Raw genomic sequence first — 26627 nt, forward strand, 5'->3', positions numbered from 1 at the left:
TTACCATTGACTTCAGGGAAAATTTTATGATGCCGAAAGAGTTTTGGAAGTTTCTTTCAGATAAAAAAAATTTAAAGTGATCCACTCTCATTCCCCGACATTGAATGAAAATTACTTTTAATATCCAACTCTAAACTTTGGCACTTCAATAAAGACTTATTTCATCAATTCGCTTCATTTCTACTGCATGTCAGTTTTATAATAATCTATTTTATCTTTGCCAGGCAAAGGAGTATTTTACATCCTAATTGTAAACCCAAATTTCAATTTTTATTTCATCTGCAAGTGATTGCAAGAATATTAACAAATTCCATTGAACTACTTCAATTATTCTTATAAAATTTTCACCAGGTATCAAATTTTGTTATAATGATGGAATTTATAAACTCAACTCTGAAAAACAAGTGATTATGATGTCTCAAATCCCAAAATCTAACTGTATGACTGATAACAAATGAAAATTTTTTACTGAAATTATACCCTTAAAAATATTTACCGATTGATTACTCAAAAGCTCTAATACCTCTCACTATTATAAACTGTTTTGCCTTTACTTTCGACTTCCTGGTACAGCTACACATTGCGGCAAACAATTCTAATGATCTTTCATTAGTAGGATTGGTTTACCGCAATCAAGACACACGAAAACAAATGAAAGATTACAGGCTTACTTATCTTTGATCCACTTTATGCTAACACAATTTTTTAAATTTATAATTGAGATTAAAATTATTTAATTAGAATTATTGATATTTAATACATCATCAAAAGTATTACTATGCATTAGTACTCCAAACTCTTTATATTTTAAATTTATTTTTATTTAATCCGATTGAATACTCCTTTAATATACCTTGAATTCAAAATATAAACGATGAAATGTTACAGACATTCAGAATTATAGGGTTTTTTATGATATCTAAATACAATTTCACCTGCAGCACTGTTCGCTAATAAACTTTAATATTGACTTTCTTATTCAAAAGATGAATGTAGCGTCGTAAAATATTACGCACATTTTCACTTTCGCATGAAAAAGGTTTTCACTTGAACAACTTAAGTTAATTTTCGTGTAATTGAAATTATTTCCTGCCTACGCCCAGGGAAGATCATTTATCTCAAATTCGAAGAAAATTTCCATAAATTCAGATGTTCAAGAGGGAAATTTTAAAAAATCCGTTCCATTTTACGAGAGGGTACAATGCTTCCGATTCATTAAATGCCTGTAAAAGATCGAGATCTTTTTATCTAACTACAAATCTCAAGTACTAAATTAAGTTAAGGTGCGTTTTAATATTCCTAAGTGTCTGACTGGGACAATGAAGGAGGAGACGCTTCTGAGCTGTACGATCCACTTCCCAATGAAACCAAATTGACTTCAATCCGGAGTGAATGCCCTCGAATTCCCCCGGAATTATCTCTCAGTTGAATTTTCTGCTAACATCACGAAGACAGATGAAAAGTTCAGCGAGGGGTTAATAAATTTTATGAAATAATTTTAAGAAATCACTTAGATACACAACTCTCAGATTTGTAATCAAATCCGAATTTTCTTACGCTATTATACTTACTGTGAAGTCGTCATGTGAAAATAACGCCCTTTTACAACAATGAAAAGAGAAACCCAGTTTTTTTAGCAATATTCAAAGAAAAAACATTTCGTTCAAAACAGTTGATATCTCTAACTTAAGGCCTTCGTGTATTATATATTTTTCTATTGCTTTGACAATGTAGTACAGCTTGCTTCAATTTTATATTCCATTTCTGGAATACTAAAAGAATTAAATTCACCAGGAAAAATAAAAAAAATATTTTTTCAGAAAATACTTGTGTCGCTGGTTGGACTACCATTAATATTCCTTGACAGAATTATTGCAAATTTATACTAATGTCCGAGTTGTACTGAATGTGTATTTATGTTCACTAAATGTGCCTTTTCCGGATAAGTATTGATTTAATATATGAAGAAACGCAGCTTGTGTGAGTATTAAATGTTCCGTTTATGACATGTTCTTAGTACGTATTTCTGTTGATTTTCACGTAGTTTGGAGAAGTATTTAATGCAATGAATTTTTGGTAGATAATGATTTACGATATTGATTAATATGAGCTAAATATTACTTATATTACCCTATCGTAGATATTCTAATCATTCATTTTATCGGTAATTATATAATCAAAACTTCATTCTTGCAGAATAGCACGCGTTAGTATCGAATGAGAATATTTTGCATTTTATCTTACTCTACATATGACCTTACTAAATTTGCAATAACTACAGAGAAGTAAGTAAAACGTCGCTCATATCGTTTAAGGATAAAAGGGGTTGAGGAGACGTAGATACAAATCTCAGGATTCCAATTCATGAGATTTTATCCTCAGAAAACACCGGAATAGAATTTAAACGGAGTGAATAGAAATGGTAAAAATAAATTCAAGGGATGTTTGCGGGGTTCAAGCTTCTCTCCATCTTAAGAAACCTAGTCCCATGCTGCGTCCCGCCGCACTGCTTCGAAAAGGAAGAGGAAGGTGGTTCCGCCTCCATAGGAATCCGGGGCAACCCGGAAACCGGGAACAGAAGTGTGATTGATAGCGGTGCAGTGGCGCCCTTCCAGTCCGCCTTTCTTGCTCTCTCCAAATTTTTCCCCCTCCTCATCTCCTCTCTCCATGGCCTCCACGTCCCTTCCACAACGTTACTCCATCTACTACCGAATCCTTTCCCCTTAACCGCTCTCCCACTCCGACTCTGAAACCCTTCTAACTTTCCCCCTCCAGTCAGCTCCGCTCTGCAGACCTTCAGTGAGCAGCAGAAGGACAAGTTTGCCGAGCGGATTAGAAGGAGCGGGAAGGAATGGAAAGGTCATTGGATTGAGATAGTGAGGGGGAGGGTAAAAAGGGGTAGCTGTGAGGAGTAGTGTGCAGGGGAAAGGTGAGGCGGGGGCGGAGAGGTCTCGGTAGGGTACGCTGTGGTGTTCAGGGCGGGCAGAGAGTGACTCCTGAAAGGAAAGCCGGGAGCGAGGCCGTCGCTCCCGTTCCGTCGCGCGATATTAAATATTAAGCCAGCCAGCCTGAGTCGGAAGGAGGACGGAGAAGAATCATTTTCGCAAAGCGGGGAAGGCCTCTCTAACTTCCTGCACGGAAAACTCCCTCACGACTCCGTTTTACTCCGCGTTCGCTTCCCGCTCTACCCGTCCCCACTCCGCTCCCAAGAGCGGGGCCCATTCGGCTGTCCGTATGGCACACACAGGAAATTTCCGTGACGATTACTTACCGCCGGGTGTAAAGGCGGTCGAGAGATAATATGACTCGGCAGCGGTGGAATTCCGGCTGCGGAAAATCAACCGTTCTATGCAGAAATGTAATTATTCGCCCATGTGTAATACGCCAGGTGAAGGACTGAGGGGGCCGTTGTGCGTGGGAATGGGTGGCTGCTTTTCGTTGAGATGGGCTTTGAGGATTGGAGTGCGGTGGGAGCATGAAGCGTTTGATTTTCAGTCGGCTTTGGTGAACGTCTTCTTTACACTTCGTTGAACGCCATTAAGTGAAGTGGGGCGATCGGAGAATGTGATTTTGTGCGAGTTTCTCCGCAAAAGTTAATCAGCTAAAATCAGTACCTCAAAGTGTGGGGAAAGGGGCGACAAAGGATCGCATCCGACTAAGAAAGGGGTCATCAGGATGGAACATTCCTTCCATGGATTTCTTCTTTTGGTATCACAATCGTCACTCTCTATTCAATTAGGAGTATTTCTATTCTTACGAAATGTTCATTCAGAAAAAAACTGTTTAAGTTTCATATATTGTCATTTGCATGGGTTTTTCTAGAAGCGTGAAAAACCTTCCAGACATTAAGGTCTGTCCTCCCGCATCTTGCCTACTTCAAATCAAAACCGCTCTGCATCATGAGATGAGCGTGCGATTTAAGTAGGGTTCATGAAGAAATGCAGCGTTATACACTTATTACGAGAGATTTAAGAAAAAAGGAAATTTATACGCTGGAATGTGCTCTACTGCAAGTTCATTTAGTTAAGGGTGTAAATTCCACATGAAATATTTATTTCAAAAGTACATGATCTTAGTGAAAGCTCTTATCCTTCGAAAAATCAAATTAAAAGAAATAGGATTGGCCGTGTAATTGTTTCACACACGTGAAAGAATCTAACCCATTTTCGAAACTCAAGCTTATCAAGAGAAAAATTACAAGTCCACTAATGTTTTTGGTAAATGAGTGGACCCTATTATTCACCATATTATAAATTCCCGAAATAATTTAATAATAACATACTAAATCGAAATTTATTTGTTTTGCAGTCCACTAAAATATGCTGGTAAACAAGAATGAGATTCAATGGAAAAGCACCACCCCCACCATTTCATTCATTATCATTCCTTGATATGTCAAAATTATCCGCGGAATTAAGCCTTTAGTGAAATAGCAATGAATGTGTGTTTATGGAATGGAATCGATGAATTGAAGATACGTAAAATGTCATGGAAAAGTAAATTATTAAGCCTGCAGCTTCAAGAATAAGGTGGACTCTCGAATGTGGCATATAGTGACGAAATCCAGTAATTTGTGGAGAAAGAGAGGAGCATAGTAAGCATTTCTGAGAATTAAATGTCTAATTTAAATGTTCACGACATCATGTAGCGATAAGACGAAAGTGCTCTGCATTTGATAAGGCTTTAATTATTATAAAAGACATGACTGAAATATCTCATTGAAATCGATGGGCCAAGTATACACGATGCAAAGAAGGATGGGTACTCACCAATGATGGAATAATCTCCCTATCATGGTTGCGCTTAATATTCCATTTTTCATTTTCAGCATCTGATTTTGTATAGTCAGGACTGTACCATCGTAATTAGTTAATCTGTTAAATTAATTTAACTACCCGACATAATTTATCATATGGCTTCATATCTGACGGGAGAAATACCTTGTGCTGAATTTCATGATCATTTCATTTCATTTCACTATTCATTCAGAAGTTGATTGACCTTTGATTTACATAGGCCCCTTACCTATTTATAGAAATTTATTTTTATTGGAGGATATATTTTAATTAACTTCTTCCCGCAGAATTTTTCTAATGATTATACTACGTATCACTTTACCTTTGCGATCTCGTTAGGACAGAGGATGATGTTATGCGCAGACGCACATCCTGGCTGTTTAGTTGAGCAAGTTTCGCTCTATTTTTCGCAAAGACGGTCCCTCCGCTCGAACAATCCGAGAATGCCTAGGAAATCACACGGAAGTCGTGGTTTAAGATCCCTACCAATCGATGGCCGGGAAATAACATTCTTACAGTTAGTCGAGAGTGAGCGGGAGTGAGCGGGAGTGACTGGACCACGGAGTGGCCACCGAGGGCCATGAATGACATGATGGGAGCAGTGCGGGGAGTTTAGCGTCTGCGAGCTCGCTGGAAGAAGGTTGTAAATTGGAAGTAGGCCCGGAGAAATCAGGTCGGGATGGAGTTCAAACGGGTAGATATAGTCTCTGACCTGTTCAGGCAAAAGTCACACGCACTTCGTACAAAATTATTCGTGACATGGACGTAGGTGTTAGTACTTTTCCCTTTTTCTCATTAGTTAATTTCTTCGGCACTCTTAAGTAATTACCATTTGCGTTTATTTTCTTTAGATTTATTGGCATACTGTTTTCGATATAGAAATGCTATTGCATTTCCTCCTTTATGAAATCAAGGTTATAAAGTTTGAATGCAGTGATATAAAATGGAGCATATCTAAGGAATCCTTGTTTACGCGAGATAAAGATAATTGCAAAACTTGCGTGACGTATGGGTTTTTATAAGTCATATTGTATCTTGAACTTGTGTAATAGTTGGAAACCTACAACACTCGATTTTCTTTTCATTCATATGAATACTATGTGACAATGATTCTCATCGAGGTAATGTTTGGAAGTATTTTATAGGCACCAGTACACCGCTCACAAATGCCAGTACCCCAACCGTTCAACTTCATTTATGAAGTCATTTTATTTTTCCCTCACTTATTCTCATAATCAGCCTGAAAATGTTAATTTTAGCTCAAAATTTAAATAGTTGTTCCAAAATAATTATTTAAACTGAAGGCAACGCCAAATTGCCAAAAGTAATGGATTTTTCAAACTAAATCTACTATTTTTACTTACTTTAAATATATCTTTGCGATATAATTAAATATATCTAAATACAACTTATCTATAATTTTAGTAGTTGATAGGGGAGGTGACCAAAAATTGAGGTCATTTGTGCCTTTTGGGAAAGGTGGATAATTTGTTAGGGCTAGGATATGCAGGTAATGGTGGAGGAATGAAGGACAGAAACCTGGTGTGGGTATTAACTTACTCTTAACGATAGGTGCCAAGGGGTTCACAGTTTTATACCCCCTCCAACGGACAGTGTACTCATTTAAAAATACTCTCCGGAAACGCTCCATTAGAGATTAGGATGCCAATAATCCTGTCGTTGCTAGAATTTGAGCCCAGGCCCTCGAGGTGGGAAGTACAGTACCAGCACAATAGAGAAGCTTCCGGACCAATTCAAATTCCCTATATTTATCCGTAATGACGTGGCCTTTGGATTTTATACGTAGATATTTTAACAAAATTATGTCCATCGGGGTTGATGAAAATGGATTATTCTCTTATTAGGAAAAGTCATACTTATTTCCGAGTAGTAGTAGTAGTTTTAAGGGGAGGCGACCGACAGCTAAGGTCATTTGCGCCATAGGGGATGGACAGGAAAGGATGAAGGGTGGAGAGAAACCCGGCGTCGGCATTAGCCTGCTCTTTACGAAAGGCGCCAAAGGGTCCGCAGTTTAACGTCCCATCCGACGGACGGCGTACTCACTCAAAGTGCCCTCCACAAAGCACCTCAAGTAGGGATCGAGATACCTCTGAAAAATATTCAACACCGCCGGGATTTGAACCCGCGCCCTCAGGGTGGGAAGCCAGTACGTTAGCCCCCGCACCATCTCGATCCCACTTATTTCCGATATTTAAAGCTTAAGTACAATACTAAGTATAGTTATGACCCATTTTGGGTAATTTTTCATGCGATTGAGTATGAAGCTTATTAAAATGAATGAAAATCCGAGAGGTAAACGCTAAGCATATAATTAATTCATTCCTCCAAAATTATCAGTTCGTTTTTTTATCGATTCCCATAAAAATATATTGTTATTCTCCGATGTGATATACTAAAGTTAAAGCTTTTGAAACATTATACTGATTACATTTGTTGGCTTCATATATTTAGGGTTGCAGCTAATGTATCAATCGGCATTTGTTAAACACATAAAAACGATGTTTTAATCACCTAGTGCCACACAGCGTAATCGCAACCGTTCAACGCAGCGCTCGAAGTCAAACGCATAGGTAATTGGAGGCGCAGCCGAGAAAGCGGCTGCCTACTAATCCAAATGGCACGGTTTCAAGTTCCTCCTTGAATATGACTAGTGTTAACGTTGGTGGTTAACTCCCTAGAAGGTCATCCTCACAGAACACACAAAACGTGATTTGCTGGAATCTGTGGTTCTCACAGATCAAGAAATCCTGATGTCAAAATAGATAGATAGATAGATAGTGGTCTTTATTTGGGCGAAATTGAGACCAAATGGTCCCTTCTTCCAAAATAAATACTGGACAAAGGAGGGAACGTAAGCATGCATTTAAAATTTTTGTATGCACGAAATTAACATTACCCTTATAATATTTTATCTCAGCATAGATAATAGTTGAAGAAGTTCCTAGCATCACTTTCTTCTGAGTATAGTGACTCTAAGAAACTCTAAATAAAATTGCTTTACAGCTTCTTCATAGATTACCAGTTGAATCAGTAACTAGTTGTGAAGATGACAAACTTAGATAGCCTCATATTACCCTCCCAACTTTTCTTAAGGACCAAATTTAGGTAGTGAAAATACACGAACAAATTTACAGGGACATTCATTTCGAGATTTATCTCCCATCTCTTGTGACTTAACCAGAGATCATGTAGGAAATAAAAATAAAATGTAATCTTGAATTTTATTTTTTTTTACTTTTATGTATTTATTTATTCGTCATTTATATGACATGTTTTCATAAATTATAACCCAACTCCGCGGCGGCAAAGACGAGGACGGTGAAAGTTATTGAAATGGGAATGTTCTGCAAAAGAGTAAAAATAGAAACAACCAAACCATGAGGACAACCGACGTAATGCGTGAAGTGAGGGAGGAGTCACTGAAAACTACTGCTACGAAGAGTAATTTCACTCTTTGGATACATTTGAGCCCAAGCAAGAGAAGTGGAAGAACTGTAATGTATGATGCCAATTCTATAAAATTGAACATTTTCAACAAAATATAATTTGAATCTAATTCCTGATTACAAGTGGACCGCATACAGTTCCATAAATGGCCCTTGTCTCTCTCCCAAAAAATTAGCCTTTAAAAATTCAAAAGACAGGCCTAAAGAATCAAATTTGACTGTTTATGGAGAAGATATTGCAGTAGAAATACTCATAAAATGAAAAATGTTAGTTCCGTTCCCTGCTTATTGACTAAAATATGACTATTTTAATCTAACTGAAATGCCTACCGAATATATGATGAATTTAGTCAAACTTTCTCTTGTTATTCCACTTGGTATTTTGCCTTTACCTTCTGATCAGATATTTATAATTTAACTAATGAATTAAAAAAATATGCATGCCAGATTTTCGTCTGGGCTTTTGCGAAAATAGTTGCATATATTTATGAATTTTTATATAAAATTTCTGGTATATGGATAGAGTAAACTATATTTATAAATTTGGAGTTGCACTAAATTTGAAATTGCAAGTTCATTTAAGGGCTCTTAAGGTGCGTAGTCTGTCATTGATGAGGTGGAGAACGGAGCATGAGGCTATAATGGCCTCTAAATTGGTTGAGAAAATTGCCGCAAACTAAATTAGAAGTAGTGATCATGGCCTTTACTGTTTCTATCAGACAAAAAATATGATATTTAATTTAAGGTATTTTATTTTCAAAATATTGGAGCAATTGTATTATTTTACAAATTGGCGCAATAATAACTATATTTTTTGTACTTCACATATACAAAAGTTTAATGCGTTGCTGATATTTTCAATTAATTTTTTACTGTTACCTTACCTTTGAGGCGTAGTTTTGGCAAATACATGAAAAAATCATGTTTCTCTGGGCCATCTTCTTCCAATCTAAGCAGGAACTAATTGTCTCTTTTAAGCTATTAGAACCTCAAAACGTATCCTTAAACTATCCGAACGAATGTTCATTAAAAGCATTTATAGACATTTCTTTATTTATCAACATAGTCCTCTTTTAGAAAGATACACTTCTCCCAACGTTCCGGCCATTTCTTAACCCCTCCAAAAAATAGGATTTGTCGAACTCTCCAAAATACGCCTCAGTCTCGGCGATAACTTCCTCGTTTGAGCGAAATTTTTTTCCCGCGAGCCATTTCTTCATGTAAGGGAGTAATAAACAGTCGCAGGGAGCCAGATCGGGTGAATAAGGGGGGTGTGGCAGCAATTCATAGCGTAGTTCATGCAGTTTGGCGGCGACAAGACAGTTGACAGCCGAATAAGCTTCTTGTCCACCGTGAGTAATCGCGGCACCCATCGGGCCGACAATTTTTTCATCGGCAACTTATCATGTAAAATGTTAATTGCCGTTCCGGTCAACACACCTACGGCCCCTGCTACTTCGCGCACTTTCGTTCGTCGATCAGCGAGAATCATGGCGTGGACTTTTTGAATGATTTCCTCGCTAACCACGTCTGCCGGGCGTCCTGGTCGCTCTTCATCACAAACAATTGTTCACCCACGTTTAAATTCGTTATACCAATACTTAACTGTGGTCATAGATGGCGAAGTGTCCCCATAAACAGCACCCAACTTTGCTTTTATCTCCTCGCATTTCTTCCCATCCAAAAACAAAAAGCGAATTACCGAACGATACTGCTCTTTTTCCATCTTAGCGTAAAACGAAACACGTCTTACTCGAATGGGTGCCAAATCCAAACTAACCTTTAAATCAGTATAAAATTTGTTTAACCGTCGTTTGATAGATGGCAGCACATGATGATAGCATAAACTTCCCTAAGGAACGTCCTAAGGAACGTCAAACACGGGTACTTATTGAACCACTCTCGTATTGTCGATGGATTGTAGACAATAGAATAATGGGAAAGCGATGAAAGTGTAGGAAAAAAATAGTATTTGCCCATTTAAACCTACCATAAATATTAGAACACCATTAAAAATAATAATTTTTACAGGGTTCTAACCAAAAAAGTATTTTACTCCTTTGATATACCGTCTTATGCAGCTTGATTACCTAAAGAAAAAAAATATGGAGACAAACAGGAAAACTGAACTCCAGAAGTAAATGATGTATTTGGATTTATCGAAGTGACCAATTCATCATGTGATTTGAGGGTTATACCTTACTCCTGACGTTTTTTGGATTGCCATTCGTTTTTTCTTTGCTAATAATGTGGCGCGAAATGTAAAGTTTCTTTTTTTTCATAATACGATATAATAGTTACTAGCTATACATGATTTATGTATAGCTAGTAACTTTTGTTTCTGAAAGTGAATTGATTTATGGAACATGTACATAAGACAAATTAAGAGGGACGTAAAGCAGATAAGGTATCAGGCATTGCGGGAACTGACATTGAATAGGGTAGATTGGAGGGCTGCAGTAAATCAATTCTAGGATTGAAAGACTTACGATGATGAAGTAACTCCATGAGAAACTCTCTTCTGATTATACCCACATTTTTTAGCTAAAATTCAGAAAAGCCAAAATATGATTACGTTATTATTTTTTAGATAAACATTGAAAACATCCAGTAAATTAGTATGCTAATATATGTCCGATGAGGTGCAAAGGCTATCAGTACGTTTGTGAAAATTAAATTGGGGCAATTTTTCGAAATATTGATATATTTCATATATTGCTTCCAAACATCTATACCGTATTCTTCTAATTTCATCCATTGGGCGTCAACACATTTTATCAACGGCTTTCCCATTACTCATAGGCTAATAGGTAGGTACGCGAATTTTGTACGTCCTTAAGGCTAAGCGTGCAATTTTCTTTGACGGCACTAAGGGTCTCAGGTTAGTGCCCTTTGAGGGAGGAATTCACTTTTTGGAATAGGAAATAGTCTTCTGGTGCCAAATTGGGATTGAAAGGGGGTTGAGGAATCATCGCAATGCCATTTTTCGTCAATTAGTCGCATACCTTAGTTCTTTTTACATATTAGTTACATATAGTTCTTCCCACGGACAATACGAGATAGCAACTGTAGGATTATAGATAGTAAAAATTCCACTTGCCACCCTCAGTGTCTAAAAAATAATTAGTTCTACTTAAATGCATGCTCCTCCACTAACCTTATGTGTTTTGTTATAATAACCCATTCTTTCCGCATGACATCATTCGTGTTCTGTTAATCTGTTTTTAAGTTTCCCTTTCAGTCCCTCTTCCCTCCCGGCGGGGGGAAATTCCTGCTACCTGCAACGTTGGGTCGAATTCCCTTCCTTTTACTGTCTCTTTGGGGGGTTGAGTGTTTTGTGGTGCATTTTCATGTGGTAGTGATGTTTCACATTCTTGCTTGTTGTGTCCTGGCTTGCGTGTTTTAGGATGGCTTTCGTGCTGTATCCTGGGGTGCAGTTTTTTGTTGTTTTGCGGTGTATGTGTTTGCATGAGTATTGGTTGGAGGGAGTTTTGCATGAGTGTGTGCGCTGCTGGGGTGTAATTTTCCGTGTTGTTTTTTGCATGTGGTATTTTTCGTTTTTACGGTTGGTGACCTAACACCCCCCGCCACACGCCCTTGCGGCGGCTTGCGGGGTATTATGTAGATGTAGATGTACCTTGGTGTAGGTGTGGCTAGGTGTACTGGTGGTCTGGGTGAGTGGGAGTGTAGAACAGATCTTTTGCAGAACAGATCATATTTTTGGTGGTAATGGTGTGCACTGTTCTCTTATAAATGCCAATACGATCTGCAAACATGCGCACACTCAACTGACGGTCTAAATCTAGCACTTCACGCACACGTGGCACGTTTCCGTCGGTTCTTGAAGTTGACTTTCGTCCAGCGTGAGGTTCGTCCTCCACACTCTCTCGGCCATCTTTGAAAAGCTTGACCCTTGACCCACTAGTGATCCTTCCCGATCCTAAAGTTCATGTTTGAACGATTATTCCGATATTGATTTGCGTTTAGGAGAATTTTAGAATTCCATTGCTGGGATTGCTTATAAAAACTATATTATTTCCTTAAGTATTTATTTAAAAATATATAATTCAAATTAATGAAAAATAACTTGGTTATCGTATATTTTTACGTGTGCATCTGTGCAATCCCGATATAGAGAAATATAAATCGTTCTCAGTACTTTGGTAAATATCTTTATTCTACCCATAGCTGTAGTTGGGCTACAGTATCCAACCACCTAGAGCAAATGTGTCATCCATGCTCAAACTCTTTGACAAGTTTGGCACATTGTTTTTTGGTATGGTATGAAAATTAAGAGCTCTAATCAAATGATCTATCACTCAAGAAAGAGCGAACATACGGTATCATAGTCACCAAGATTGAGTATACCTTCGTAGATTGTGTTTATATTTTTCTACATCTACATCTACTCAATACCCCGCAAGCCGCCGCAAGGGCGTGTGGCGGGGGGTGCTAGGACACCACCCATAATTTAGAAAAGAAAAATAATAAAAAAAAAATCGCATGCAATTTTTAAGGGCGGTTAATTGAGCACCTGTACCTTCATAGGCGGAATTTATCAATCTGATCAAATTTAAAAAGATGTAGTCGTTTCCAGCTAGTACCCTACGACGTTAATTAAATCTTTTTGGAAACCCAGCCCCCAAGATCATTGGCCCTTGGAGAGAGAAAAAAAAACAGGAAACGAGGGCCAGGAGACGCACCATGTCCTCTCCAAGAGTTTTCGATAGCCTCTGGCTGAGGGGGCGACCCTGTTGGCAGCGGACCTCCACAGCAGTGCATAGAGGTATACCCCCTCATCGGTTTCCAGTTGCTAGGCCGTTTGCCCAATTTGGCACGCCTCCCACTGCATGCGAAATCGAAGCTACATAAAGCGCTGGCCTAAAAGAACTAGTTCATGAGAGGGAATGGCAACCTGGTGAATTATTACTCTCTCCCTCTGTGCCTTATGGACCATAATTCCCTTCTAGCTTCCCGTGTATTCAGCAAGAGTTCTAAAAGATAAGGTAGTGTGTTTGCCATTATCTTAACTTTTGGCTTCTGTGAGTGTATGAGTAATGGAATATTTGCCCTAAATTGCAGAATTTTCTTTTTTATTTCAATTCTTGTTCGAGGTGGATAGAGAAATAATAGAGAAAAAGAGATGAAAAATGCAGTGTAAAGCCTTTTTTTTCAATTTAGATGCATTTTTGGCACCATTGTGAATATTAATGCTGATAATTCATCCCAGAAAGTGGTAATTACTTGAAGCTGATAACGAAAATTTATAGCAGGTGAAATTTACTGAAAAACTACTTGATAACATTTTATTCACCAAAATATGAACATTCTTTTATTATTGTGTCGTACTCTAAGTAAATGTCAATATCTTAATTTTTCTTCAAGACACAGACGCCATTCTGAACATATATGTTTACTTGGTGAAATGACATTCCGTTGATCTTGCATAATACTATTTTAAAAACGCCATTTGCATTATTTGACCGAGGGTAAACTGGAAAAATTTTTTATTTCGCCTAGAAGAAATTTTAAAGTTTGTGATAGGGATTCACGTAAATCAAAGACTATTTAAGCGTCAATTAAGCAATTTAATGAAAAGACAACAGAACGTCGGATAACAGCTTCGGCTATTCATTAGACCTACGCTCAAATTCAATTAGACATTTCCTCTATACTTCATTTGAATACGAATCAAATTCAATTGATCTTATTGTCAAAAAGAATTAAGTGATGATACAATGTTTTCCAGGACCAGTAGACATTAAGGGAGGTATCGTATAGTAGTAGCTCAGGTGCAATGGCTAGCAATAGCGTTAGCAATGACTAACGTTTTTGGAAAAGGTAAAGTGCTAAGGATAGTTCCCTTTTATGATTGGCGTTTGTACGTTTCAAAAAGTAAATTGGAGTATCCCGAGCATTTTGAGAATTTATTTCAATATTTTAAATTTATAATTTTTAAATGAATTATATTAAAAAACCTTAATTTCATTACTGAAATTGGCTTCTGCATATACTGCATAAATCTATATCTCGGCTTTGTTTTGTATTCTATACTAAACTTACTTATTTCTATTAAATCTGTTAATATTTTTATGTTAAGTAGACAGGTTGGAAACTGGCAAATAAATTTATAATTTATAGGATAAATAGAAATTTGTAGGATAGGGATATAAGAGAGCATTCGAAGTATAAGGCTGCTGTTAAAGAAAAATAAACGAGTACAGAGTATCATGTTTATTAGAGCAGAGTACGCATTATTGAGTTTATTAGAGCGTAAAATAATCAATAAAGGCGAAAATTAACATAATATCGTTAGTTAAAAAGTTGTTTTCTAAGTCACTAGATAATATTACAATGACGTTTTTCGCTCTATTTCTAAGTTATTCAGTTTATTCCCCATGACTTGCCATATAAATACTACGAATGTGCAACTATAAAAGATAATACGTACTACCAAATAATTAATATTCTATTACATAATATACCAGTAAAAAACTCCAGCCATTATATATTTCACTGCCACATTACTGCCATATAAGGCTACGTGTTTTCCTCTGCTTTCATTTGTCTATCATTATTTTTAAGAACAAGAATCCACAATAAGCTGAACAGAAAAGGGCATTATATTGCATCATCATTGTCATGCAATACAACGTTTCAAAATATTAAGCACAGGAAAAACTAATCTTATTTAATTTTTGACAGTGAATATCAACTGCCTAGTGATGTTATGAGAGCTGAAATTGATATTGTAGGGATAAGTATTTGATATATTTTACTTTAAATGTGTAATTATATCATTTAAGCTAACCTGTTATCATTGACTACTACAAAAACTCTGCTCTGATATTAGTATCGAGGTTGTAGAACGTGCACGCAACTTACCTGTAGACAAACACGTGACGATCTGCATTATTGTGAATAAGCAGATCCTCTTCATTGTTGCTTTATCAGATGTGTGGGTTCATCTCTCGTCCCCCTTCTGCTCTTGCCATGATCTGTGGAATAACAAGGCATGTTAGTTTTAGTTCCAAACTATAATTGCCCGGGAAGAAAAATATTTTGCATAAAAATATTTACACCACATTTATGGTATCTTTATAGGAGATAATGCTAGGCAATTGAAATGTGTACCTTTAAGAGCCTTCGGATGAAATTATTAACATACTTGTTAAAATAAAGAGGATTTAATGCTAACTGAACTCAATATGTATTATGCTCCTACTGAATATTTAATATTTCCTGCTACTTTACTAGAATAATGGAGCTGTTGGCTGTTGGAGCCTTAATATTGCGAAAATCAATTTCAATGCAAAAAGATAAAAAAATATTAAAAATTATCCGATTAATTTATGAAAAAGACACGTTTCGACATTTCAACGTCATCATCATTCACTGGGTGAAGGCATCATAGTGTCGAGACACGTGTAGTGCCTTTAAAATAATTGTTAAATTTTCTTCAATTATTTTTCTATCTTTTTTACATTGACACGTAAAAGTTAGGTAAAATTGGTTTATGATTAAAATTCTTTCCTGAAATTTTAGATGGATAAGATACAAGGTATTTATATTTGTTCTTGGCGAACAAATAAGTTAATGAATGTGCATAAATATATGATCAAACTTTTTGTTCTATATCACTTTGAATGATTATCATTTATTATTTTTCATACTATTGGTCAAACTTTAAAATTATTCAAAGAATTAACGAGGAATCAGGAAATATTAATAAGGAATGTATAGCATTACTTCCGCATTTATTTAATTTCCAAACGTAAAAGGATACAAAATTGTCATTTGTTATGAACATTTTTAATATAGATGTAGCATAAATATCTATCTGCCAGGTGTACTAACTTTTTTTCTTTCGTCAGAGTTATAAGATTCTTAAATATAATTTTTGGAGCAATATCATTTTCAAAAATTTTACTCTGTAAATAGAATTTCTCATTACCAAAGATCGGCAGTGAGATAACCTAAATATAAACAAATTGGCAGGTGCGAACGCCTAATTTTTGGGCAATCAAATTAAAATTAATCAAATATGGATGTCTTTTTCGTCTTTTAAGGGTCAAAATGAGATATCTTGGGAAAATTATGGCTATTAATCGAACAAAATTTTCACATACGTTCATTGATTCACCAAATTAATTTCCCGCGATTAACTTGGCATTATCTTTGCGGGACGTAATGCATAAGAGGCTTGGTTATTGAGTTTCGATCAGTAATTTCTGTTTGGCCCGAAGGATGTCCTTGTTTTCAAACACCATTCCCTGCCACGCCCTTCGCACTTCCCGGCGTGCATGAAAGGTTTAAGTCCTCGGGGCGCGTCGATATTCGAGCGAATCCGGAATTTTCAGCCGCCAGCAGGCCTCGCTGAAGAGATCTCTTTATTTCGGTGCGTATAATGCATTTTCCAAGAGAATACAGCCCTCCCCTTTCTGCTCCCTCTCACTCTCTTTCCAATATCCTCTTATACTCTCGTACGTGTTCGGAGAGGCGGGCGGAATAATAAGAGGTCCCGAGACAGGTAACAACCAATGTCGGTGGATGTAGTGCCCACCTTGTGCCTCCACATCCTCTTCAAGGACGGTGAAAGAATTCAATGTAGGTTTTATTTCCCTGTACGCCTTCTCCATTTCAAGGCACTCTCATCATTCCAAAAAAACACCTACTCGCTCTTCCCCGCGTATTACGCCTTCAATTAAACTTTTTATGTTGGTCTTCTGAGATATTTCTGCATTCCATTGACTTCTTTGGATATATTACCTCCAGCGCATTTCACAGCTTGCCTATTGTTTTTATTTTTAAATTTTATTTTATCGAATTCTTCCATATTTTAGGTTTATGCGTGCACCTGGTCTACACTCTGCATTCCTCGCATCTCTATTTATGATTTTTATCAAATACGATGATGAATTGTATCATCCTTAAGGATGAATGTATTATTCATCCTTTACGAAGTCGCTTAGGTTATGGCATCTAATTATTAGATATGACTCATTTAAATGTTTACTTAAAAATATGTCGTATTTAATATCCAGAATATATTGTCGATAGTGTCACCCGCTAACCTTATATCACGTCTTTACGCTAAAGGTACCTATTGAGAAAGAATCCTTCCTCTTCATTTTTATTTGCTTCCTTTTTATATGCTTTCTCTCCTGAATGCTCAGCCTGCGTGAATTGATATTTTTTCCCTAGACCTTGAATTGTCTTGAAATTTCTCTGTACTAAGTTCTCTTCTTACGCTCCCAGTCCCGGCCTTTTGTTATCAAAACCAGTTGCCTTTTGTCTCTGCATGTCATTCTCCCTATTTAAGTTCGTTCACAAAGGACACAAAGGGGCGACTGTGATCCATTGTGCCTATTTTCGGTTTCAATCATGCCGTGTCATGCTCTATACCGTGTGTTCATCGTTTTCTTCTACTTATCTCTTACTTGCCTCCCCAGCCTGCTCTGACGTCCTCCTTTGCCATCGGAGTCAACCCTAAAGAATTATTGTATATCTTCTTTCCTGTCTTTTCGGGGAAAATCACATAGGAGAGTTGCTAAGAAAACCTCCCCACCAGCTATCCGAAATTTTAGCCATAAAAGATAATTAGCATCATTTCGGTAAATTAAAGCGCCCCTGAGACATGGTTCTGTACTTTTAACTGTAGGAGCGTCTGCCGTAAATCGATCCATGAAACACAAGGTTCGTTCCGTGTGTCGTTACGTTATCCCACTTTCTCTACCTGTTTCCGTTTGTTCACTGCTCGTCAGGATTTCTATGAATAAAAGGGATCTTCTCCATGCTTAATTGCACGCTATGAGCACTTGTTTCCTTGCAAAATTTCAGCCTCTCGGATACAATATTTCAAATCATCATTATCTCTAATGTTTGGATAATATTGCGTATCATTTTTTATCATCGAACATTTAGCTTGAAATGAATTAGAGTTATTTTAGAACTCATAGTATTTTTGCCATTATCGATGTGAACTTGTGCTTTTTTAAATCACTATTGCAGCATTTGATGTTTCAAGCCCGAACCCTTAGAGCATTTTATGTTTAATTGTAAATACGCTGTTGTTATCAAATCATAAAATTCAAAATCTGAAGGCTAATACAGGATGACCGTCGAAAGAGGCTCTTCCTGAATAGTAAACTTTTTATGTTTTAATATGATGATTTCAAGTTTTTAATATGACTACAGTTTTATATTTTCGAATTTTTGTTGGTGGTTCGTTTCATATAAATACTCTCAATATACACAAATTTTAAGGAATAAACCTTGCGGTAACTGCAATCCTTCTTTAGATACCTAAGTATTGAGTTTTTCTGACTAATGGAACCGTGGCCCAAGGAAAGGAAATGATATTCCGGAATTCACTCGTACATATTATACCTTATAATGACTACAAATATAAAAGCATTTTGTGAGAATATTCGTGATAAGTGTGAAATGATATGAAACAGAGACAGAGGAGAATCTAGCTCCGTACAATTTGGTGCTGGAGGCGCATTTTGAAGAATAGAGAACATGAAATAAGAAATTTGCAGAAGAATAAGACAGGAAGAACCCACATGGAACACATCAAAGAAAAAATAAACCACATGCGTTAGCCCCATTTAATGGACCCTACGTTAAATTAAGACAACAGATTAGAATTACTTCTTGAATAATAATATATTACCAGTAGGAGCAGCTTGAAACTAAGCTTATTCATGATATTATTGTTTCTGCAATTTCCCTGAATTTGGTAAAAAATTTACTATTAGTAGTGACATTTATTTTCTAATTGGTAAATTTGTACATCAATGTTGCTAAGCATCTTTTGCTGATCTTAGGAAGAAAATGTAAGCGATGCGAGAGATATCTTTCTTTTTCTACGTTACTTTCCACGAAATGCGTTGTTACACACGAGAGCGGTTCTCTGTCGCATTGATAAGCTACCGGATTCGGCGACTTAGGCGTTCGCTGAATTCGGATCCATTGTTTTACTTCTCATTCCACAGTTTCATTCCCTGCCTTTTCATGCCACATCCTTTCTCCCACACATACCTATGATGTCATGCCCTCCTCTTTATATCTTTTCCACACTCTCCAGCCATGCCTTCGAAATTTTATTTTTTGTATTCCAACCATCTTCTCTCCTCACATAGTACCCTTCAAAGCCGCGGAACGTGTAGCCCTCGAGCAAACATTCAATGAAGATGCCTACCTCCGTCTTTATTCCACCCTTCCCTTATCCCACCTCCACACTGCAACATCCCCTCGCGATTTTTCTCTCCCTCCCTCTATCTCGGTGAGGGAAATAGAATAATAAAACGGAAGTATGAGGAAAAAAACTAAAGGCTAAGATGAGAAGACGGAGGAGAGAGAGTAAAAAAGGATAAAAATCAAACGATAACCAGGGGAGATGAGGATGAGAGAGGAATCATGGAGACGCAGTGAAAGAAGCAAAGGATGGGAGAATAAGACGGTGAGAGGAGGAAGCGGTAGGTGGAATTCTCGCTGCGTCGATAGGATGTAAATATATAGGGAAGGGGGTGGCGTGGGGACAGGGGATGTACATAAGATTGGGTGAGACTCTAACCCTTTATGGGAATAAATAAACTTACGTTGTCACTAGTGGGAGCTGCTGGGGCCGAGGATGAGGGTATCCCTCAGGGTATCATCATGGGCCCCCTTCACTTTTTTATTCCCTCTTTCTTATGTGTTCTTTCTTTTCCATACTTTTCTTTGGCCTCTTTTCTCTCTCACATTCTCTGCCATTCCTTCTTTTCCCCTCCTACCCTTATCGACCCGTTTCCTTCTCTCCTCTTTCTCCCCATTCATCCTTTCCTCATTTTTCTCGTCTCACACTCATGTTCCGTTGCAGCATTGAAGTGTATCCCTGCAGGAAATCCGAGAGTATAAGGAACCCTGGAACATCCTTCGGGTCCATGCCGTCATCATTCGCCCTGTTCGCCATCTCTGCCATCCCCCACTTTTAAAAAAACGTCTACCCCTCCCTCCTTCCCCCTACTACTCCATCGGCTAACCCTAAGCCAAAGCAGGATGGGGACGTCTTCAGGCGGGGAGGATTTCGACGGGTATTGAGGAAGGGTTAGTCCGGCTCCCGTATTAAGAGAAGGAATCCAGGGAAAAGGTGAACTAATGCCCCTGCGGTTCGCGTGTTTCGGTCGGTGTAACTCCCTTCTACTGTTCAAACCGGCGCAACGGCTCCGTTCCGCTCTTCCAGATGGACCATCCCACATTGCCATCGCCCTTCTCTTACTCCTTTTTTCTTTACCACTTGCTTTTTGAAAACTTCAATGACGGCCGTGTCCTGACTCTGAATTCGGAGATTACTTTTCTTCCGTACCTGCAACCGGAGAAATGCTTTATGGGATGGGGAAGATTTTTTTCTGTACGATCGCATTCACGTATCTAGCAAGTAGAGGATGCCAGTCTGAAGAGGGAAAACTCATGTAATAGCGCCACAGGAGCTCTTATACCTCCTTTTGAGTGTGGTGATAGGAGAAGCAAGCATGGTAGGGATATATTTGAGGTCGTGTATATTACGAGGATCATCCCCGGAATCTCATGATATCCCAATGAAAGAACTTTCCTGAAAATGTAGAGCAGCTGTTGCAGCAATCGAAAATTTACTAACCTTGACAACAATAAAAAAACTGGGGATTTTAATTGATTTATTTTTACTGAATGTTTTTCATAATTTGAAATTCCTTATTGCATCTCGTGCATTGAAAAAGCTGGATTTCCAAATTACCAAATAGCTAAAGAGTTGTGAGGGGAGTAATATAATATCCATCCACCTTGATAAAGGTCCGAGCAATTGAGAAATAAATGTAAATTTTATGAAATAGAAAATCTTAATTTTTAAATGATCATGCACCCAAACTATTTTCAAGAACATTTAACCTCAATAATTGCATGAGCATAATCATATTTAAAATCCATTTTGACTAGGAATATTTATGCAATTCATGGTTTCATAAATGTTTTGCAGTGTACTTACGTAGAATCAAATTGATCAGAGATGCAATAATAGAATTTTATCAAGTAGAATATGTATGTTATTTCTCTTTGACTTTCTCTTAAATACTATTCAGGAAATTTTTCGCTCTATAATTTTGTAGGTTTTAAAATTTATCAAGTCAATTGTCTTAGAATTAATCCTCAACAGCTTGAATCCAAACGAAATGGTAAGAAATCTGAGAAATGGAATGAAAGGCATATTAGGTATGCATGCCTCCCACTTTCTTGCCCTCCATTCAAACTGAAAACAATTTATCTTCCTTCTGGATTGCTGGAATGGACCAGGTTTTAATATTAGACGTTAAATACCCTAATCTGTACACATTTTCATCCTTCCTCTGCTCCCAGCACCTTCGATATTATTCCCAACCTGCTAAAAATTCCCCTCCCAACTCTTCCCCTCGCAAACCTTTCCCACCTTCTCCTTCCATCCAGCGTCTCCAGCTCTTACTGTTATAACCTTCTCCTTAGTTTCTTCCTTCTGTTCTTTGAGATGCGTGGCTTGATCACCGAAAATTCGAAAAGGTGGGTTTCTTTTCTTTTTTAGTGTTTCTGTATTTATATTTTTGTTCGCTAGTACTATTTGATATACGTTATACATTTTTCTTCTTTGAGAAAGGTGGCTTGATTACCGAAAATTCGAAAAGGTGTGAGTTTCTTTTCCTTTTATTTTTGGTTTATCGGTGTTTTTGTTTTTGTTTGCTGAGGCTAACTTGATATACATTTTAAAACATATATATATATATATATATATATATATATATATATATATATATATATATATATATATATATATGTATATAGGTGTCCAGAGTGTCTTGCCCGGGACCCTCCGGTCAGTAGTTCAACGTTTTACCACTGGACTACCGCGGTTAAAATATATATATATATATATATATATATATATATATATATATATATATATATATATATATATATATATATATATATATATATATAAGAAAACCTTAAAAGAACACTCGTGAAGTATTTCCTAATTATTTCGACGGAATTAAGCTCCGTCTTCCTCGTAATAAACAGTAGTAATCTTGAGCATTACTCACTGTTTCTTCCGAGGAAGGCAGAACTAAATTCCGTCGAAATTATTAGAAATAACGCGCGAGTGTTCTTATATTGTTTGTTTCTGTCCAAGTTTTTTATTCAACACTTCCGTGTGATTCTCGGTGAAATCATGTATACTATATAAATACGTGTATATAGGATAATCCTAATACTAATTTTTTAGCCATAGTTTTCCTATAATTACCTATTGGGTTTGAATAAAAAGTATTGATTTTATAAATTTATTTCAGATATTGCTACAAGTCATCAAAATTCTTCAAAGTAAATCCCTAGAGCGTGGTTACACTTGAGGGAGTGCATTATCGACGACTTGAAGATTCCCTGTTCGGTAGATTCATAAATTTCCTTAAGGGTACTCGTGCAAGTTTCAATGATGGCACTCTTAGTCTCACGTTGGAGTCTTTTGAGGGTGTGTGTGCTTTACTTTTGATTATAATAAATAGTCTTCTGGTGCCAACTCGTATGCCGTTGCAGGTCTTTGCGAGCATAAACTTGACTCTGCTCTTGGTCAGTTGTCAAGCCCTTCAGGACGAGCGCAGATCTTGCGCAGATCTTGCGCAGATCTTGCGGAGATCTTGCGACATTGCGCAGATCTTTTCCGTTACCAAAATTTGGTGATAATATTTTGTACAGTCATCAATGCTAATACGATCTGCGATCATGCGCACACTCTGCCAACGATCTTAATTCAGGAATGCATGCACAAGCCGTTGGTTCATGACGTCGAGCCGATAGAGTGTGGAGTACGAGTTATGCGCCCGTCCTCCACAGTCTCTTAACCATCTTTGTGCCACTGTGTACCAGATATGTGCTACTTAAAAACCGCAGGTTGTGACATGCTTTCATTTTTATCTACTTGGGCAATCATGTGCTACGTCTCTTTACACGATTATGAAGCCCAACTCAAAATTAATGGCGTTCCGTTGTTCAAAATTTACTTTCATTTTGCACTTGCACCGAAGCACTGGATAAGCGTCCACTAAGAGCACGATCTTGCCTGAATGGAAGCTTGCAGGTGATTAGCGCTTAACGCATTTTTAAAATCCAACTTGCTACCACCGAGCCTATGCGTTACGAACGCGCTGCAAAGTATAGCCATGGCAGAAAAAAAATGGGCCCGATACACCTTATAAAAACTTTGTATAGTGTCTTGCATCATTAAACGAGAAGGGAGATCCATTTAATATTTGATTGGCATGTGCCACCCTTTCTTTATTCATAACTGTATAGTGTGTATAGTTCCGTAAGTAATGTAATTTTATCATAAATGATTTATGAGATAACTCATCATGTACATCATGCACAGCAGGTCACTGGGTGTAGTGAGGGTGAGAGAAACAGCCTTACCGACATAAATATTATTTAATACTAAATATTAATATATATTTGCTAACACGGAAAAACATATGAGCATATATAGTACACACACAAACCTATGTAAAATAAGTATTTATTGAACTTTTTCACTAAAAATTGGATATTTATTTCTAATTGCAAAAAAAATTCGGGAGATTTGGTTCAATCATATTTTGACTGCGTACCGCCTGAAGGGGGACGAAGGAGTTTACTTTCTTTGAAAATTCAAACCTGAACAAAGTGGATATAACGTATTCCGCGGGAAAAAATTTCACTCTAAATTTATTTATTATTACCCTTAACCTTTTCATTATAAATGTTGAATCGCTCGATTTTTTAGTATTTAAAATGCTTTTTAATTTTTAAATAGAACGTAGGTGTCTCTCAAATTAATACTGTATATGAGTCGTTATTAACCCGTTTAAGGTTCCAACGTCCTCCCTTTTCTTGTTTTTTTTAACCCTTATCCTACTCTCCACGACCCTACCTTCCTGTCCATCCATAACCCTGACCCGCTCGATCAGAGTTTGGTTCCTCTCTGTCTCCAAGTCCTCTCCATTCCCTCACACTATTCTGCCTCCTTTCAATGGCGTTCATCACCATAGCATTCTTTCGTCAAACATCCCGTGCTTTAGGGAAGAGAGAATTTGAATGGCGGCTTCTCGGTATTGTATCCAACGACCCTAATGATTTCGAGTGGTGCTATTTCTGGAAACGATTTTGCTCTACGTCCGCGCGTGGTAGTCTAGACAAAGCAAATACTGAGTGCAAGCATGAGTAAATATTTACACACCTCACTCCATTCAAGAGTACTGTCAACCATCTGCGACGAGCTATCCTACCAGATTTATTTTTAGGAAAATTGCAGCAGTGAGGACCAACGAACTTGTCCAAACTGAAATTTTTTTCAAGAAAAAATATATTATATATTTACTTTTAAAATAGAATGGATGATAAGCACTTAGGAACCAAAAATTTGAATTATTTATTCTAAATGGACAACTGTTTGTAATGGAAACCCAGTCTCAATGTAAAGGTTTGCTTCGCTTCGGATCAAGATAAAATATAAGTCTCGTAAATATTGGCAGATATGAAAACTGTACTACAGTTGTGAGAATATATAAACGTGCTATTATTTTTAATAAACACAAACGCATCAATATCCTTCACTCAGGATTTAAAAAAATGGAAAATGAATCCATTGCTCATTCTTTTCATATTGGAACCTTGGCCACCAACATGTATTGTGGAGTTCAATATTTGCAATTATTAAACCACCACTCTGCTGTCACGCTTTCCAGAAATAGAACGAATTATATGAAGTGAGATATATGGTTGTAACAAAAATAAATTCATTTATATTGATGTTGATGTATGAATTAATGCTGTACTTAAAATTAAAGGTTGATGCGTTTCAAATATGACTGAAAATTTTATTGGACGATAATTTTTCCAAGCATCTCTTAAAAAATACATAATTTTCAATTAAGAACTTATTAGGTTCTAATTAATTTTATGTAATCCAAATTTTAATGGGTATTTTCATCGATTTTTCGTAAAAGAATATGTATCAAATATTATTAATGAAGCCCATTTTCATCTTGAATTTCTTGGGACCTGTCATGGCATTCGCTAATACGATTTCTTATAAAAATTGATAACTTGCTCTCCCAGTGAAATATATTGAACGATACTAGGAAATTCATAATAATATTTTTAACCTATGGAAACAATGTATTATTTCGATTTTCATTAGTCTAGGGGAATTGGATTGCCTGGATTCATGTTTAAATATACCTTCTTCGGATTGAATTTAAATTAAAAAGCTAAAACCTAAGCCTGTACTCAATAAAAAGCATTGAACATATGCATTCCCTTCTGTTGCCATTTCCTTGCTTTCTCTCGTTCTTTCTCGGATATTGACTTTTTTATTTCAAGGTTTATTCTTTTCTATTCATTAACTATCAATTCATGGCAATTCGACGGAGTTCCCTAAAATATAAACAAAATAAAGAGTTTCTAAATACCTTTCCATGGTCATGTGAAGCATCTTATCCTTTTAAGAAATTAGATAACTACTAAGGTGCGAAAAAGGCCACTTATTATTACCCTCCTTTTTTATATAGGGTAAAAGTCATTAATGTTTGATATTCATGCGGCCCTTTCTTTCATATTTCATCTTCAGTGTTCCGTATTTGTTTTCCAAAGCACTTATAGAGGATTTGCACGGTTACCCAAATTAAGACATGTAACTAATTACAAATATCTCACTCATGTTCCTTAATTCGTCTTTGGGTAATAATAAGACATTGCATTATCGATTTTAAAATTTGATTGATAACATCCAAAATTTTTTAAAAACATCTCTTTACCAAGGAAATCACTAATATAGGAGTAACAAATAAAATTATAGTAATTAATTCGTTATCAAATGTATTTTATCACAAAAAAGCTGCACCTAATAAAAAAGAAGAGGGAGGAAAATAGGTAATTGGTTTATCGTGTGGGTCCACAGCGGCATTTACTAAAGTGCATTGAAAAATATCATTGTTAATATTTTCAATACGTATTAATTATTTTTGTAACATCGAATGATTAAATTTATTATCACCATTTGAATAGTGAAGTTTTGAATATTTCCATTGGAGATTCCTAAACACCTAATAACAGTGACTGAGTGATAAAAAAACCACAAAATATAATTGAAATGAAATCTGGTTTGATGAGTATACTAAATTGAATACAATATTATAAAATCGGTAATATTATTAAATTGGATATGTTTCTCTGTTAACACCGTCTTTCTAATTTTCACAACCCCGAGAATATTCCTTTTATCGATCAATCTACTTCCCATTGTCTTGCCAATCATTTACAATTATGAAGATAATACTTT

At 36.6% G+C, this 26627-nt stretch overlaps 1 protein-coding gene across 1 annotated transcript in view; it reads right to left on the reverse strand.

The window, feature by feature from the left end:
* The window catches only part of LOC139695164 (zwei Ig domain protein zig-8-like), a 593972-nt gene that overhangs the window by 217756 nt on the left and 349589 nt on the right, over window positions 1–26627 (reverse strand). Inside the window, exon 3 of the mRNA XM_071593824.1 lies at window positions 15149–15261. Coding sequence (XP_071449925.1) covers window positions 15149–15203 — 55 coding nt within the window. The 5' untranslated portion in view covers window positions 15204–15261. The remainder of the gene's footprint in view (window positions 1–15148; window positions 15262–26627) is intronic.

The sequence above is a fragment of the Hetaerina americana genome, unplaced genomic scaffold (assembly GCF_022747635.1).
Source record: "Hetaerina americana unplaced genomic scaffold, ioHetAmer1.1.p SCAF_6, whole genome shotgun sequence".
Lineage (NCBI taxonomy): Eukaryota > Metazoa > Arthropoda > Insecta > Odonata > Calopterygidae > Hetaerina > Hetaerina americana.